General features: G+C 34.8%; 1 protein-coding gene across 5 annotated transcripts in view; it reads right to left on the bottom strand.

The window, feature by feature from the left end:
- CEP290 (centrosomal protein 290) overlaps positions 1-18,515 on the bottom strand; it is a 100,114-nt gene that overhangs the window by 76,665 nt on the left and 4,934 nt on the right. For all 5 annotated transcript variants that reach the window (XM_059402376.1, XM_059402379.1, XM_059402377.1 and 2 more), the window contains exons 6-14: positions 17,955-18,098; positions 14,032-14,085; positions 13,139-13,291; positions 12,569-12,751; positions 11,854-11,943; positions 9,368-9,490; positions 8,410-8,533; positions 3,979-4,151; positions 1,315-1,477 (exon numbers count right to left, since the gene is read on the bottom strand). In XM_059402376.1, coding sequence (XP_059258359.1) covers positions 1,315-1,477; positions 3,979-4,151; positions 8,410-8,533; positions 9,368-9,490; positions 11,854-11,943; positions 12,569-12,751; positions 13,139-13,291; positions 14,032-14,085; positions 17,955-18,098 — 1,207 coding nt within the window. The remainder of the gene's footprint in view (positions 1-1,314; positions 1,478-3,978; positions 4,152-8,409; positions 8,534-9,367; positions 9,491-11,853; positions 11,944-12,568; positions 12,752-13,138; positions 13,292-14,031; positions 14,086-17,954; positions 18,099-18,515) is intronic.

The following is an 18,515-nucleotide window of genomic DNA, read 5'->3' as shown; positions in this document are numbered from 1 at the left end:
AAATATAACCTATAAGAAATTATACTAGTTACCAAGCATGCTTAGATAAAGTCTTAAGAGGGGCACCTGGGTGGCTCAGTGGGTTAAGCTGCTGCCTTCGGCTCAGGTCATGATCTCAGGGTCCTGGGATCGAGTCCCACATCGGGCTCTCTGCTGAGCAGGGAGCCTGCTTCCTTCTCTCACTCTCTATCTGCCTGCCTCTCTGCCTACTTGTGATCTCTGTCTGTCAAATAAATAAAATCTTAAAAAAAAAAAAAATTAAAAAAAAAAAAGATAAAGTCTTAAGAAAAACATGAACTGACAATAGGCCTCTGGGGGACTGGACCATACGTCCTTGAAGCCCAGCAGCTGGGGATGCCTGGCTTGCACAGGGTGAACGCTGCCTGCTTCATTTTTCTGTTATCTCCCCTTCCCCGGAACATCAGCAATTAGTCAGAGAATCCTTTCGTTTGGGCTTAGCTCACTATAGGTCATGTACTACGTAACCAGACATACTTTGCCTTTCTTCTTACATATTTACAAGACTCATGGTCAATGTGTAATCTACTCCAGCTTTGTTGGTTGTTACCCACTTTCTAATAAATAGGAGACTGAGGAGTTGTTCGGGGCGACAGTCTTTTCTACTGTCGTCCCTTGCTACCATTCCCTTGCAGCTGACTTGTTTGTGCCTCATTCTTCTTCCATGTGCTGTCAGGAGGCGGCAGGACTGTCATAATTCAATATGCAAATGAGTTACACTAAATGAACTATTTATTGAAATCAATAAACTCTCAAGCTATATTTACTAATTACTTCTTCGAATCAATAGTAACCTTAAAATACTCAACCAAAGTTAAATTTAAGCAGCATATATCATAAAAGTACTTAACCAGTACTTCCAAATGTCCTCATGAATTCATCTGAGTGAGAGTATTTTGCAAACCAAATGGGTCATACAGACCCTAACTTTGTTGAGGAAAAGGAAGGGGGGAAGTTAACTTCTAATATGTAGTATTAGTTTAGTAGACTATCAGTTTTTAAACAAGGAATTGTTTTTAAGCAGTTTTTAAACAAGCAATTACTTGAAAAGATGCCAGACTGAATAAAGCAATGCTCCAGGCCAGCCCACCCACATCCCAAACCCATTAAATCCCTAGTCCTACTTCAATCAGAGCAGCTCCACTTTTGTTTTAAATATGCTTACAGAAGGGTTAATTTGGGGGGAAAAAAGTACATTCAGCTATTTAAAAATAATAATACATAAACAAAAAGAAAAATAAAAAATGACTTGACAATTAGGATTGATCAAACTATGGATCGTAAAGGATGACTTACCCACACGCTCCCTAAGAGCCTCATTTTCATCAAGGAAATCATTGATCTTCAACTCAAGTTTATTGATTTCCTTTGTCAATACTTCAATCTCTCGATCTCTTATTTTAATTTGGTTTTTACAATTTTTTATTTCAATCACAGCTTCTTCTAAACCATATATTCCCTGAAAAATATCCAGTCCAAGTATAATGTAGTTTATTTGAATAAAATTATCAAATTTATTTTCTTATTAAGTATGAGCGGAAGTACACATAAAGGTAAGAGTTGTGTCATGAAACAGTGCTTTTTATTGTGCTTTTAAAAAACAAATCCATTAAAAAAAAAAAAAAAAACAAATCCATTAAGAACACAGGCAGCAACCTCTTCGACCTCAGCCGCAGCAACATCTTCCTAGGAACATCGCCAAAGGCAAGGGAAGCAAGGGCAAAAATGAACTATTGGGATTTCATCAAGATCAAAAGCTTTTGCACAGCAAAGGAAACAGTTAACAAAATCAAAAGACAACTGACAGAATGGGAGAAGATATTTGCAAACGACATATCAGATAAAGGACTAGTGTCCAGAATCTATAAAGAACTTAGCAAACTCAACACCCAAAGAACAAATAATCCAATCAAGAAATGGGCAGAGGACATGAACAGACATTTCTGCAAAGAAGACATCCAGATGGCCAACAGACACATGAAAAAGTGCTCCATATCACACGGCATCAGGGAAATACAAATCAAAACCACAATGCGATATCACATCACACCAGTCATGATGGCTAAAATAAACAAGTCAGAAAATGACAGATGCTGGCGAGGATGCGGAGAAAGGGGAACCCTCCTACACTGTTGGTGAGAATGCAAGCTGGTGCAACCTCTCTAGAAAACAGCATGGAGGTTCCTCAAAATGTTGAAAATAGAACTGCCCTATGACCCAGCAATTGCACTATTGGGTATTTACCCTAAAGATACAAACGTAGTGATCCAAAGGGACACATGCACCTGAATGTTTATAGCAGCAATGTCCACAATAGCCAAACTATGGAAAGAACCTAGATGTCCATCAACAGATGAATGGATCAAGAAGATGTGGTATATATACACAATGGAATACTATGCAGCCATCAAAAGAAATGAAATCTTGCCATTTGCGACAACATGGATGGAACTAGAGCGTATCATGCTTAGCGAAATAAGTCAAGCAGAAAAAGACAACTATCATATGATCTCCCTGATATGAGGAAGTGGTGATGCAACATGGGGGCTTAAGTGGGTAGAAGAAGAATCAATGAAACAAGATGGAATTGGGAGGGAGACAAACCATAAGTGACTCTTAATCTCACAAAACAAACTGAGGGTTGCTGGGGGGAGGGAGGTTGGGAAAAGGGGGTGGGATTATGGACATTGGGGAGGGTATGTGCTTTGGTGAGTGCTGTGAAGTGTGTAAACCTGGTGATTCACAGACCTGTACCCCTGGGGATAAAAATATATGTTTATAAAAAATAAAAAATTAAAAAAAAATGTGGAAAGATGAAAAAAAAAATCCATTAATATGATGGAAAATGGAACAGCTGGAACTTCCAAGTATAGCATCCTAATGACAAAGTGACTCAGAGAATGACACAGAAAACATTTCACGAGGGGTGCCTGGGTTCAGTGGCTTATGCACCTGACTCTTGGTTTCAGCTCAGGTCTGATCCAAAGGTTGTAAGATCAAGCCCAAAGTGAGTTCCACACTGGGCGTGGAGTCTGCTTAAGATTCTCTCTCTCCCTCTTCCCCACCACCACCCTGCTCTCTCTTTCTCCCTCTCATTCTCAAAATAAATAAAAAGATAAACAGACAAATAAATAAATAAATATAAAATTAGTGAATGTTGAGGGAAATTGGAAGGGGAGGTGAACCATGAGAGACTATGGACTCTGAAAAACAACCTGAGGGTTTTGAAGGGGTGGGGGGTGGGAGGTTGGGGGAGCCCGGTGGTGGGTATTAGGGAGGGCACGGACTGCATGGAGCACTGGGTGTGGTGCAAAAACAATGAATACTGTTACGCTGAAAAGAAATTTAAAAAAAAATTAGTGAATGTTGACTGTGTATAAGATCATGCTAGGTAATTCTGGGCTTATGAAGGTAAAGCAAATGCTCACGCCATCTCCAGGGAGATTCTTACCCATCCCCTAAATAAACAAACTAAAATCACTTAACAAAATATAGGAAAGGAATAATAAGAGTGAATCAGTAATAGCATTAGAATATACGAGTCATTAGTTGCCTTAGTGGTAATGAGATTTAAAAATACAAAAAGTACAAAGTAAGTACTGTGTGTTGACACAGTAGGCAGCAAAACTGTCCCTGAAATAACTTCTGGCAAATAAACCAGTGGTGTCACATCTATAATGCTGGCACAATGACACCACTTACAACGAAACTAAACTTGTCTCAATAAAGCTGATGATCTGGGCAAAATGTTTTGATCAAATGGCCAGAAAACAATTCTCCGGCTGAGAAGTAAATGCTGCTCTGACGTTTGAATAGGGGAGTACAAACCAACCCAGATAACCTTTATCATAAAACACTTCTGGAACGTTTCTGAAGGTAAACGGTAATGGCATAGAACAGTCTAACTGTGAGGGGCAAGAATAATCTAAGCTCCTTGACTGACAAGATAAAAATACATACCGATTCATAATCTTTTAATCGCTTTAGTGTCTCAACTAGTTCTTTATCCTTTTCCCTAGCATCAGCCTCAGCCAGTTCAGCTGTTCTCTCAGCCTCTTTAGTTTTCTCTTCTAACATCTGAACCTTAGACTGAATTTTCATATAATGAGTCTGCTGGGAAAGAGTTGAAGCACCTGTAGAGCAAAACAAAAACAAAAACAAAAACAAAACCACATGAATTACTAGAATTGATTACTTATTCCTTTAAATCCCTGATTCCTATATGAGAAGCAGGAAAAGTTATATGTCACTTAAAAAGTCTCTTTATTATTATTTTTTATATTTGAAAAATAAAATTTGTTTTCATCATATTGACAGGACAAGCTTAAAAAGTTCAATAAAATCTTAGCTGAATGGCTACAGATTATATAAGATTGCAAAACACAATGCTTTACAAAGAATGATCATTGTGGCAAAAACCACTAGCTATCTGTTCCCACTGTTCAAACTTTGTCCACTGTATCAGAAGAATGCAATTTTGGACACATGGTCACATGAAATAAAGACTAAATTTCCAGTCACCCCAGCAGCTAGGTGTGGTCATGTGACCAATGGGATACAAGCAGACAAGCCATGTATTTCAGGAAATGCTTTTAAAGGAGAGGAGTGAATCTGTTCTCTTTCCTCCTTCCTGCTAGATGGAATACAGATATTAAGTCTGGAACTCAAACACGGAGAACATGAGCTGGATACCACATGCTGAGATAGGCAGGGCAGCAAGATACAGGATGCCTGCTAGCCCATATTTGGGCAGGTTATCACACCAACCCCAAACTAGTCACCTCAACTTTATTTATATTGTGGAAAAATACATTTCTATCCTGTCTAAAACGCTGCTATATTTGATTTTTTCTGTTGCCTGCAGCTAAACTTAGTCTTAATAGCTAAAAAAATCTCTACTTATATTTTCTTACCAAACTGCTGCTAGACCAAAATATAGCATTCCCATTATCAACACAAATCATTCTTATCCACCAAAAGTGTTCAGTGATTTATAGAGCATGTACTTATGTATAGGCATTGGGCTAGCGTGGGAAAGCATGCACATTTATAAGAAATGGGCCCTGTTTTGTTTTCTGGAGTGAAAAGCCTAGATGGAGCATGTGAGAGGCTGAGGTGTCCCCAGTGTCCCCCTACTCTCATTTCTTCCATGTGGCCTGCCACAGCACATTTGCCTATCCTTTAGTGTGAGCCATTTGTCTCTTCCTGCCTCCTCCATCTTGCTGTTTGGGATGTAGATGTGAGGGTAACTCCACTTTGGATGAGACAGATGAGGTCAACACCCTGGATTGCCTAATTCTACACTATCACACAAGTGAGAAAAATAAACTTTTTTTTTTTAATTTTAAGAAATTTGAGAAAAATAAGCTTCTCTCTTGATTTTGCCACCATTTTTCAGATCTCTAGTTCTGATAGCTAAATATAATCCTAACCAATGGAAAGAAACACCATTAGCTGTCATATTTACAAGTTAATTTCAAGTATAGAGTATTTTCTAGTTAGCCATACCTTCTGTGGACTTTAGGGATCTATGACTAGGGACAGACAGAAATGTCATTAGACAAGACCTCTTTCTTATCTGATAGAAGAGATCAACGGTCACTTTTTCTCCTGGTGGCTGGAATACGCAAAACCCACGGTACTGGTCACCCTTTTAAACAGTTTAAACCATGTCAAAGTATAATTCTAATAAATACATAATACACACTTATAGAAATAAGTATAACAAGTGGGCCTCATTAGCTCAGCAATCATATTACATTTTTCTAGTCTGTTCACTTTTTCAGATGACGATTTTATAACTTTCTCTTTTCTTCTTCTCTGTCCTCACACTTCTAACACATCTTCCCCTATCCTTTCAGTTAAGAACCTTACTGAGCAAAGAGAAGCAATCAGTACAGAAGCTCGCACCTGCTCTCACCATCAGGTCATCTCCAGTCACCTGCATCTGTATCTATGCACTCCACCTCCCTTGCTGTCACTACGGATGAATTCTTTGTGTTCCTAAGGCCCACTACCCCACTGGAACACTAGGCCATCCCAAGGCCTTCTCAAGGATATTGCTCTAGCAGTTCTCTCTCTCTCTCCTGCTTCATCGATGCGTCAATTTTCTTCTTTAATGGATCTTTCTTTTCACCCAGAAGCATGATTATCTCTTCCATTTTAAGGAGAGAAATAGTTTTTGTCATGCCCCTTTCCCTTCAAGTCACTACCCCATTTTTCTCCTTCCCTTCATACAGTCCTCCTCAAAGGAGTCTCTAGATTGTTCTACGTCATCACTATCCATTTTCTCTTAAACCAGAAGTGACCAATGCTAAATCCACTGGTTAACTTTCAATGCTCATCTTGATTTATCAGCAGCACTGAATACAGCTCTGAACATGATTGCTTATTCTCTTCCTTGCTGACATTCCTCATGTGGTTTTTCAGGACTCCACACATTCCTGATTTTCCTCCCATCTAGCCTCCTTTGGTTGCTCCTTTTCATCCCCTCAGCCTCTAAAGTAAAAGCATCCCTGGGCTCAATCTTTGCATTTTTCTTCTTAACATTTGTTCCTTTGATGATCTCCAGCTTCAGGACTTCAGCTACCATTTTTAGGTATATGGTTCCCAAATTTATGTCTTGAGATATAAATCTTGAGATATGTAAATAAATATATATAAATATATAAATCTTGAGATATAAATCTTGAGACTGGACTGTTATCCTAAACCTCAGACTTCTATATATACAAGTGCCTATTCAATACTTCCATTCAGATGTGTAGTGAGCATCTCGAACTTAAGATGACCTGTTTAACTAAGTACCTGATCATTTCTAAACTTGCTGGAAACAGTCCTTCCCAGTGTTCAGAACGGAAGTTCTGATAACTCTCTCACACCCTATATCTGATCTGCTAGCAAACTGCGTTTCCATCACCTTCATAATACATCCTGAACTGACTGCAACAACCCTACTGCTACCCACATGCTCTAAGCTACCAGCACCTCTTCAGATTACTCCAACAGTCTCATAATAGGTTTGCCTGCTTCTGTCCTTGCTACTCCTGTGATCTACTGCAGACACAGTCTAAGTCAAATTATTTCACTCCTGTCTTCAGAAACTTTCTTTGGTGCTTCTTCTCAATCAAAATAAAAGCCAAAGTCCTCACAGTGAATTGTTAAGTCACTATATGACATGGCTCCGGTTACCTCTCTGATCTATCTCATCACCTACTACTGCCCCACCTGCCCACTGTTCCAGCCACAAAGGCTTCTTTTTTGTTCTTCAACACACTCAGTATATTCCTACTTTATACTATATATGTCTTCATATATATATACACACTATATATGCCTTTATACTTATTCCCACTATTTAAGAACATCTGCTTGGCTTAATACCTCACTTCCTAAAAGTGTTGGAGTATCTCCTCAATGAGGCTTTTGCTTCACTAAATTACAACCACATTTCCAACGACCACTACCATTATTTCACTTACACACACACACACACACACTAGCTATTTTCTTTTGTGAGAGTTACGTTCAATACGTCATGAACTTGTCATGAATAGTTAGCCTTAATGTGTCCTGCTATAACTACAGTATGGAGCGCTGTAGAAATATAAGACCAGTGCTGTTTTAGGGGCTTATGTTCAGATGTATTAGGAAAGGTAGTATGTCCCAGGGTAGGGAGAATAAGATGAGACATTAAGTTGGGTACAGTTCATTCAAATGCTGACAAGTCAAATGACGTCTGAAAACTATCTACAATGCTGCCACATTGATCAAAATTTCATTCTATTCTTTGTTAATTATTTAAAAAGGGGATAAATAACTATACTCAATTACATCACTTTTCATTTCTTTCATATAACTAATATGGTAATAAAGGTTAATGTAATTTCCATTGCAGAAAAATTACAGAAATATCTCCATCACTAATAAATTTAAACACTAATAATATATGCAGTTTATAATATACAGTTAATACACATAAAGTCATTTTTTAAAATGATAAAATCCAAAAAGAAAAATCAATATATATCTATTGACATAATTTAATAAAAATAAAATACTTAAAAATTGGTAAATAAAATAGCTTTGTATGCTTATTTTTTTATTAACATAAAATGTACTATTTGTTTCAGGGGTACAGGTCTGTGATTCATTAGTCTTACACAATTCAAAGCACTCACCATAGCACGTACCCTCCCCAATGCCCATCACCCAGCCACCCCATCCCTCTCATGCTCCTCCCCTCCAGCAACCCTCAGTTTGTTTCCTGAGACCAAGAGTTTCTTAAGGTTTGTCTCCCTCTCTGGTCTCATCTTGTTTCATTTTTCCCCTCCCTTCCCCTATGGTCCTCTATCTTGTTTAACTTTGTATGCTTATTAAACACTGAATTACCTTTGTTTCTTTGAAGCTCATTTTTCAAATCTTCAATAATGAAAGTATTTTTTTCCATTTCTTTTGTATATTGTTCTACTTGCTCAGTGAGCATCTTAATTTGACTATCTCGTTCTTGTACACCCTATAAAATATTTTTGAACATTACGTATTATTTCTTCATGGATATTAACATACATTTTAAAAGTAAGGAAAAAAAGTAAATCTTATGTTTATATATATATAATATACATATATTATATACATAATACATATTTTGGGGGTCAAAACTATGTCCTGTACTACTTTGTATACTTCAACTGAACGTTAGACACACTGATGTCACTCTAAAACTTACAGATAGATATAAGAGCTAACTAACATCCTGGCAAAGGGAATTCCAGAACTCTCTAATATTTATGGCGTCTTCTGACTCCTTTCATGTTACCCTTCCTCATGACCCACCCATTTCTATCTTCTGCCCTGTGGTACTTCTTTCAAAATACTGTCTCTTGCAATTGTTCTTATCCTCCAAATACTTTCCAAATGTTCCCCTTTCTTCCAGACTATGACTATAGAGCAGTTAACGGAAGTATAACTTCTACATGAGTATATTTGTACTAAAAATAAAATTTAATGTAATACAAATTATAACGATGCTTTTAGCTTTTTTCACATTACACAGGATATTTCAGCACCAACATATAATATAATAAATGTTAACAACAGGGTATGAAGATATACTTAAGTTTCTAAAAGGTTTTAACTTTCTTATTAAATAATTCCCAATCAAAACAATGTGTCTATTATCTAAAACAACATAGAAAAATACACAAAATAATTCTATTCCTGACTCTAAACTTAATTCTAATTGTTTCTTGTGACTGGACTTCAAACGACTTTTTATATCCCCCATAGTGTAAGCCACTAGGTTAGACACATTGTCTACTTCAATAAACCAAATTTTGAAAGGTTTTACCTGTTGTAGAGCCATAACATTACTTTTATCAGCATCAAGTTGGGCATTTTTCAATTTCTCCCTCAGGTTATGTAACATTTGCTGATATTCAATAATTTCATCATCTTTAGAAGACAAAATTAACTAGATATAAACAACATAGGATCTGTTACATAAGAGGAAAATTAATAAATCATTTTTCACTTATGACAAATACTCTAATATATATCATTAGCAAGAAAATACAGGAAATAAAATTCACATTGAAGTGAGTAAGTAGCAGCAACTATTTGCATAACCATTGTTCTTTTTGGTTGTACAATCTTAAGTTCAAAGAAGAAATGATTTAAAAATATACAGTATAATTTTCGCTGTTTTAGAAATTCAATCTTTAAACAAGCTCAAGCTTTCAAAACCCATTCCTAAATAAGAATTATAAATACCTTCGTGAAACTACCAGGAAGTTTTGTACAATTAATTTTTATGGAGAAAACCTTAAAATGTCACTGAATGAAGGTGTCTTGTGTTCTCTGCTAGAAGAACCAACTTATAATTTATAAATTTACCACAGAGCCAATAAAATAAGATTTTTAAGAACTATTTCTAAAATTCATATTGAAAAAACATGTTCACAAGTGTCTAAAAACTGAAAAATGGTTTTCTCAAATATTTAAACATAACAATAACTATAACAAGGACCCATGTTTAGAAAAAAGATTGATCAATATAAAGCAGAGAGTCTAAAAATAAATTCAAATCCAACAAGCATGTCAAATGTAATAAAAATGAAACCGTATTTCAGTAGGAAAAAGATAAAATGTTCAATAAATAATGTTTGGACAACAGACTAGGTCTGCTGAAACCATACCTCACTCTCCATGCTAAAACTTATTACATATGCTTCAAAAACTTAAATGTAAAAGATGAAACTAGGAGGTACTAAAAGAAAATAGAGAAAACAACTTTATACTCAGAACACTAATTATGACACAAAGTTCAAAAGTCACACAAAATAATAAACTACATAATACAAAACAAAAACAAAAACAAAAACTTCATGGCAAAAAATACCATAGAGTCAAAGACAAGTGTCAGACTGGACGTATGTATTTGGATATATATGAAAACTTGTAGCAATTTAATCTACATCTTTGCAAAATAACAAATACATAGATATTCATTATAATGTTGTTTCTAATAGCAAACATCAGTAACCTGTTAAATATCACACCACATGATATCTATTAAATAAATATCTACAAATATCTATTAAATAAATATCTATTAAATAAATATTACAAAGCCACTAAAAAAACCAAAGCAATACTGTATATACTGATATAAATAATGTTTAAAAATATTAAGTGACAATGAAGTACAGAAGAACACATATACTACCATCTCTCCCCCCAAAATTAAATAGGATGTAAAACCTTTTTTTTTTCCCAGGGGTCAGTAGACTCAATCAACAGTAAAATTTGGTCTGCTGCTTGTTTTTGTAGTTACATTGCAAAACAGCCTTGCTCATTCATTTATGTATGGTGTATGTCTGCCTTCATGTTATATAAGAGAGTTTAAGTACACCAGAGACCAGGTGGTCTAAAATATTTACTCTCTGCACTTCTTATACAAAATGTACTGACCCCTGATTGATTCGATAGTGCATCATTGCCACTGCTACTGCTTTTGTTTAAAATACAGGTTACCTGAACTTCCCAGATAAACAAATCCAAAGAGCCAACAAGATTTATGAGCTCTGTTAGAAACAATGACTACAGAAGTGATAGCTTTTAAAATTAGATTTATTCAGAATTGTTTTACACTTTTTCCAAAATATACAGTCGTCATAATGCTAGCTTCTGACACAGTAAGGTCAGAGAATTTGGTTGGGGTTGGAGAGTGGAGAGGAGCAAGAAAGGTATATTATGAAAAACTTCTCAGATGATTCTAAAGGTCCCTTTCTTTATTCCCATTCCCATTGAAAACCAATCGTTGTATTGGTCTGAAGGAATTGAACCAGGAACTATAAATACACAATACATGGCAGCCATGAGTTATGTGAATATATTTTACTTAGAATTATTTATTTTAGATGACAAATAAGTTTTAGACTTATACTACAAATAGGCTAAAGGACTATACAGGAGAGAGAGCTTAGTGCTTTTCTAACTAGGACATTTAATGCACTTTAAAATAGCCTGATAAAAACGTCACTAACTACCATAAGGCCTTTAAAGAAAACTCTGACTTTGAAATAAAAAATACAAATGAAAAACCCATTAGAGGGGTGCCTGGGTGGCTCAGTGGGTTAAAACCTCTGCCTTTGGCTCAGGTCATGATCCCAAGGTCCTGGGATCGAGCCCCACATCGGGCTCTCTGCTCAGCGGGGAGCCTGCTTCCTCCTCTCTCTCTCTGCCTGCCTCTCTGCCTATTTGTGATCTCTGTCTGTCAAATAAATAAAATCTTAAAAAAAAAAAAAAAACCATTAGATCAACTGAAAAAAGCACCTTCCACTCTTCTACTTTTGCATTGACAGCAGCCATGACTGGATCATCTTCTTCATTTTTTGCTTTCAGAAGATCTGTAAGCTCCTGCACCTAAAAGGCAACAATTATTTCAAGAATCATTGCAAAATAGTGCAATATATGCATATTTACACACACATTACACATATGCGGTATACATACTCATATACATATGTATATATACAGTACCAATGCATATTCATTATTGGAGCAATTCTATATTTAGAGGTGATATTTAGTGGTTTCTGTATCATTACAGATGTATAACTGTCATTACTAGAGAATTATATTTTTGAGTATTATTCTATTTTTTACATTAATTTAATACCATGTAAAACATGAACAATGTATTGGTTTTCTGAAATTTATAGTGTATTTATTTTATAGTAAAAAACTTAACTTCAGGTCCACAGGACTTCTAGGCATTTTTAGTAGGAAAATCCCCATATTTATTAGTTTTCTAGGACTGGTATCTACACATTAATTCAGGTATCAACTACAAGGTATGCGTAAGGGCATTAGAGAAACACATATGGACAAACATATCAGCATGGCAACATGTTACAGTAAAGGGTATATTATAGCATAAGACAAAAATTCATATCCTCGAAAGTTAAAGTACTTTTTAGTTTCACATAAATAGTAATGATACGATATGAAGTCTGCATGAATGAGTTAATCTAATAGCAATTCTTACTTGAAGCCGGTAATGATCATTTTCCTTTTTTAATTGGTCCATTATGTTATCTGTTTGATGGACGACAGCTTTCATCCTATTATACTCATCAGTCATCTTTTCCATCTCCTGTATGGACTCTTCTAGATTTTTTCTCATTTCTTGATTCTGAACTTCAATTTTTTCATTAGCTTCTGTTAAAGTCTAATGAAGTTAAAGACACTATGGTTAACCTAAGAAACTGTAATTTAAACTAAATTAAAATTAAATAGAGTCATAAGTGCCTGCTGGAGAATAGAGAATTCTTTAGAGATCTGTAGTAGCGATTGCTCTTGGCCAATGAAATCAAATTAACTATCAACAAAATTGTATCTAAAAAGCTTAGTTCTTCTCAATGCCCAAGACAGACATATGATATCAATGAATTTGCAAGATTTATTAACTTTAAAGATGCAATTTATTTCATGTTTCCAAATGCATAGTTGCAGATTTCTACTACAGAAGTTAACTGTAGGACCAGATACTAGGTTTACATTATAATAAAATTGAAGTTTTATAAGAATCATTGCCTTGAACCGACTTCTATTTTACCTGAATTTCATCCAGATACTGGACAAGTTCATAGTTTTTTTTAGACAATTGTGATCGGTAGTCACTGTCTTCTCCTCTTCTTGATAAAAGTGTTTCTTTTTGCGAATCTATTTGTTTCTGATAGTCAATAATATCCTGACGAAGTTGCTCATTCTGAAGGAGAGCAAATACAATATTCACTATCAAGAAACTATCCAGAGAAACAAAATTTCATCATCTAACTAGTTGAGCTCAAAACATATCCTTAAATTCCCAAGGTCTCTCTACCCCTAAAGTCTCACCTTTTTCTTTAGGCGTTTGTTCTCCAGAAAAGAACAGGAAAAAGATAATTAGAAATGAGAAAGGCAATCCATAATTAAAATTAAGAATTAGAAATTAAAATAAAAAAGAGAAATTTTAGAAGGAGATATTATTTGGATAATCAATGAAAGCAAGAATATTAATTATCAACCAAAACAAAGACTACTTTGGTTATGTTAAAAAGATAAGAACTTCTAGAAGGATAAACAATGTACAAACATTATTTGGCTCAGAAGAACCAAATAATAAAGAATTTATAAGATTTCATGAGAAACAAAACATTTAAAAGAATACTGGGTAAAATAAGAGAAGACAGAAATCCAGTTTTTCAGCCAATTAGCAAAATAACAAAGAATGGCTAATGAAACAAAGCAAAATTTACCCACATAAAGTAAGAGAGGAATGTAGTACTTAATGGCCTCAACTTTCAATTTATTTTCTATTTCCCTGAGACAAATTCATATCACAAAATTAGGCAGCTTAAAAGCACCAGTTACTTAGAAGATTCCAGTTCTGGTTAGAGTATAAATTTATGAAAATTTTTTAATAGGTAACTTTGTTGAACTACTAAACTACTAAAATTTTTTACCAACCTCTCTTCTTAATTTGCTGTTTTCATTTTCCGCTTCCTCATTTCGAAGAGCCAACTAAAACAGAAAAAAAAAAAATAAGGTTCAGCAGTAATTCAATATAAAATTAGGTTTTCAGCTGATCAATTTAAATTCTAAATTCTCTCCAGTGAAGCAGAGAATGATTAACTACTAAGGATTTAGTTGATCATGTTGATCAAACATGAATAACAAACCAAAATTTGTGAAATCTAAGGATTATGAAAACAAAACAGGTTGAGTAAAAAATTTAAAAAATAACAAAACCTAAAAAACTAAAACCAAAACTCTAACCAAAGGATACAGAAACAAAACAACACACACATTATCCCCTCACCCCCAAAACCTAATGAGTAATTTTCTGTCAAAGACTTTTAACATTTTGCAGTTCTTCTATATCAGAGCTAGAATACTCTTGGCTCTAGTGAGCATTTAAATTACTTAGAAATATAAGGCAGCACAACATAATGGTTAAAAGGAAGCAATCTGAAATCAAACTGGCCCAAGTTTATATTCTTTGTCTACCAGTTTCTGGTGGAATATGAAAAAGTGATTTACCATCTCTTAAATCCAACTTTCCTATCTCATATGTTGATGTAAAAATTAAGTATGATGTATATGAAGTCCTTAGCACAACGTTCAGTGCATGAAGTAACAAAAATTTATGGAGTGCTTTCTTCTCCTCACATAAATGACTTGATTTCTTTGTGACTCTTTTGTTTCTCAAAACAGGCAAATACTATACCTATCATCACATTTTTTTTTCATCCATTGTCCAAACCCCATCCTTCTTATGGCCTTTCATTTTTTTCCCTTATTCAAGGAGAAAGTAAAATTCTCAGTGGCTTGCAATTAAAATATGGTTAAATGTCTATAATAAATAAGCAAATGCAGTATGTGATCCTTGACGGAACCTTGGATATTGGGCGGAGGGACTATGAAAGGCAGTATAAGGCCAACAGAAAAAAAAAAATGCAATTACAGACTAGATATAAGGGTACTGAATAAATATTAAATTTCCTGCATATGGTAGTTATATAGCAGTTATGTTAGGGAATACTCCTCTTTTTCAGAGAGACATGCTTAAATATTTTAGTGTGCTGTATCATGGTATCTGCAGTTAACTCTCAAATGGCTCAGCAAAGAGAAGAGAAATATGTGTGTACAAAGATACTGATGGAGAGAGAAAGTAAATGTGGCAAAGTTTTGACAACTGGTGCATCTATATGAAGAGCATATGAATATTTATTCCTTATCTTACAATATTTATGAAGGTTTTATAGTTTTCAAAATAAGAAGTTTAAAGAAAGTTTATTAATAAAATGCAAAATGCTATACAAATCTCAAGAGAGATTTCACCTATTACTACTATCATCATCAACATGGTCACCTGAGAATTAAGAAATAGTCCCATTGGGTTTTGAATTGGAAAATTTTAACAAGACAAGAAATGTCAAGAACTTAACACTGAAGCATTTAGCACTATTGATGCTCTTTTCCCTTACTTTTTCAAACATCACATTCTTGATTCTTGTATTTTCTTGTGCTGTTCCTTGAAGTACTTCTTCCTATTTCTTTAGACATTTCTCAGAGATCTCCCTTACAGTCATTTCTATGGCTTCTTAGCCATGTTCTTAATTCACAAATCTTCATCATCCACCCAGCGTCTTTCATGAATTCCAAATCCAATTATCCTTTTTCAATATGCCCACTGTGACCTCAAACTCAACATGTACAAAAGTGAAAACTGAAGTAATCATCACACACCTTCTAACTCCTCTGGCGTCTCTACTTAACGAATGACACTATCTCCTTATCCAGCGGCCCAATGCAGAAAACTCTCCATTCCTCCCTCTCCTCTGACAACCAGTCATTCACACATCCAATTACACCTACATCTCTAAAGTGTTTATATCTCTTAATCCCTTGAGTCATGCCTTTAATTAGTCCATCATCAGCTCCTGCCTGAGTTAGCACAGATGTCCCCTTACTCTTCTCAGTCCTCTTCAATCCATTCCCTGTAAAGCTGAATAAACTTCCTAAGTATAGATCTGATCATGATATTCTTTATTCAAAATTTTCATTGGCTCCTTTTAGGAAAAAGACCCAATACCTCAGCAACCAACCTCTGCTTACCTCTCCAGAGGATCACAAATGTTTAAATAAGAAGGGCAGGATAGTACAGTGGTTTAGAGCATAAACTCACTGAAAAAATTTGGATTCAAATCCTGGTTTTATCACTTACTGTCTCTGTAACCATGGACAATTACTTATCCCTCCTGTGTCTCAGTTTCCTCATCTGTAGCATGGGGAAATGTTATCTATTTCATATGATAAGTATGAAATGAAGAATAATGAATTAGTTCATATAAAATATCTGGCACATAGTAAGTATTCTACACTAGCTATTTTTACCTATATTTCAGCCAAAAATGAGTAACTGCAGTTCCCTGAACTCACCATGCCATCTCATCCCTCCAGATCTTAGCAAATGCTTTGTTTTCAGCCCAGAATGTCCTGTCTTTAACCACCATGAATGTATACCCCATCCCTTTGCCAGACTAACTCCTATTACAGGTCTCAGTTTATAAATTACCTCAAGACTGATTTAGGTATCCCTCCGCAGAATATCCTCTGTATTACATTTATTATGGACAATGAATATAAAAAAAGCAGGGTATCATTGACTAACAGTTTCTGGCAAGCTATAAATTCTCAGTAAAGTGAATGACTGGTTAAGGGCAAAGAAGAAATTGCCAACAACTCATATTCCATCTCAAGGAATCTAGCAACTGGAATAGTACAGGAACCATATATCCAAGTTTTCTGCATTTGTACCTATGAAGAAAGATAGCAGTCTAAGAATAGACAAGGTAGTTCTGATTAGCTAAGGTTACATGGTATGAATGAGAAAAAGTTGATTAATGTATGGGCTACACAGAAGAACAGTTCAGAAAACCAACAGTTCAGAAAATCCCTAACAAGCAATTCTATTACTGCATATCACAGTGATTATTAAGAAATCCATAAGTCTGCTTTATTGGGTTTTATTGGGTCAACTAAACAGACAATCCTCTAAGAACTTATTTCTAACTTTTAGGTGCCATCAATCCATACTTTTTCACCACAAAAATTGTATGGATAAATCACTTTTACAAGAGTCTTCTAAATTATATTAAAAAAAAAGATATATCAAGAAAAGGCATGTTTTTCCTTACAAATCAATTTATAACAAATTCTTTAAAACAGCAACAACACCTTATAACCATTGACATCTACTTAAAATTCACCACCTTCTATTTCTAAAAGAACAATGGACAAAATAAAATTCTTAGGATATAATAAGACATTGACCTAGAGGACACAAAGGTAGAAAAAGCTTCTGGGAATCAGGGATGGGACAGTTACAACACTTAGGCAGCAGATTTGTATAAGTTTACTGACAGGTGAGGCAAAATAAGAAACATATTGTTTTCTGACAGGAATTAACAAAACCATCTGCGAAAATTTTTTTTTCCTCAAACTAAACTTAAGTGACTACTGCATGAATTATTTTATACATATAATTTTATTATATACATAAAAAGTACTAACTATATTTGTATAAAAGATGAAATGTCATACTTTAAAATATACATTGATTTATAAAATGCTGGCATTAACACAACTTCTTAAGATACTATACTTTTTTACATGTATTTATTGCACAAAGCAACATACTTCTGAAAACAAGAAATTTGATTTAAAGATGTGATGACAACATGAATAGTGATATAAAGCCTTAGCGTTAAGTATATATCAATTCTCATATAAAACATATAAATTGATAGTTAGCACTATAAAAAGTATAATCAGGTGTTTTTAGGTAACTCCATCAGTTAAAATTCATTGAGGAAAGTGTGCCTTACTTGTTCATTAACCTTCTTCTCTTTCTCTAATTCCTTTTCCATGTCCTCCAATTCTCTATCTTTTTGTTCCAACTGTTTTTCAAGTTGGCGAATTTCATCACGTAAAAACCGAGTGTCACGTCCACCTGCAGACTGCTGGGCCATCTTAAAGTAATAAACCAAAAGTATAAATCAATCCCATTATAATCAGAGAATCAACAACAAGTTGACTTTATATTTGTATTACAATCAGCACCAGTTATTTAAAATCATGTTAGCCTAAGAACCTATTTTTAAAATTGTTTACTTAAGCTTTAGTCTGCAGACTGACATGCCCTTAAGCTTTTTCTGAGCCACCCACATCTAGGAATTGAATGTCGATCGCTCAGCACAAGCCACAGACACCAGACTAAACTGCACAGGCAGAGAACACAGGCAATGAACTACTAAGCCTTGTCTTCAGCGTCAGAACTCTGAAACCGGGCTACAAACTAGCAGGGATTCCACCCAGTCATTGACTGTTGGTGCCTTTTTTTTAACATTTTTACTTATTTATTTGAGAGAGAGCATGAGTGAGAGAGA

Source organism: Mustela nigripes, chromosome 6 (assembly GCF_022355385.1).
Source record: "Mustela nigripes isolate SB6536 chromosome 6, MUSNIG.SB6536, whole genome shotgun sequence".
NCBI lineage: Eukaryota > Metazoa > Chordata > Mammalia > Carnivora > Mustelidae > Mustela > Mustela nigripes.
Note: the sequence above shows the minus strand (reverse complement) of the source record. Positions and strands in the feature narration are given on the sequence as shown.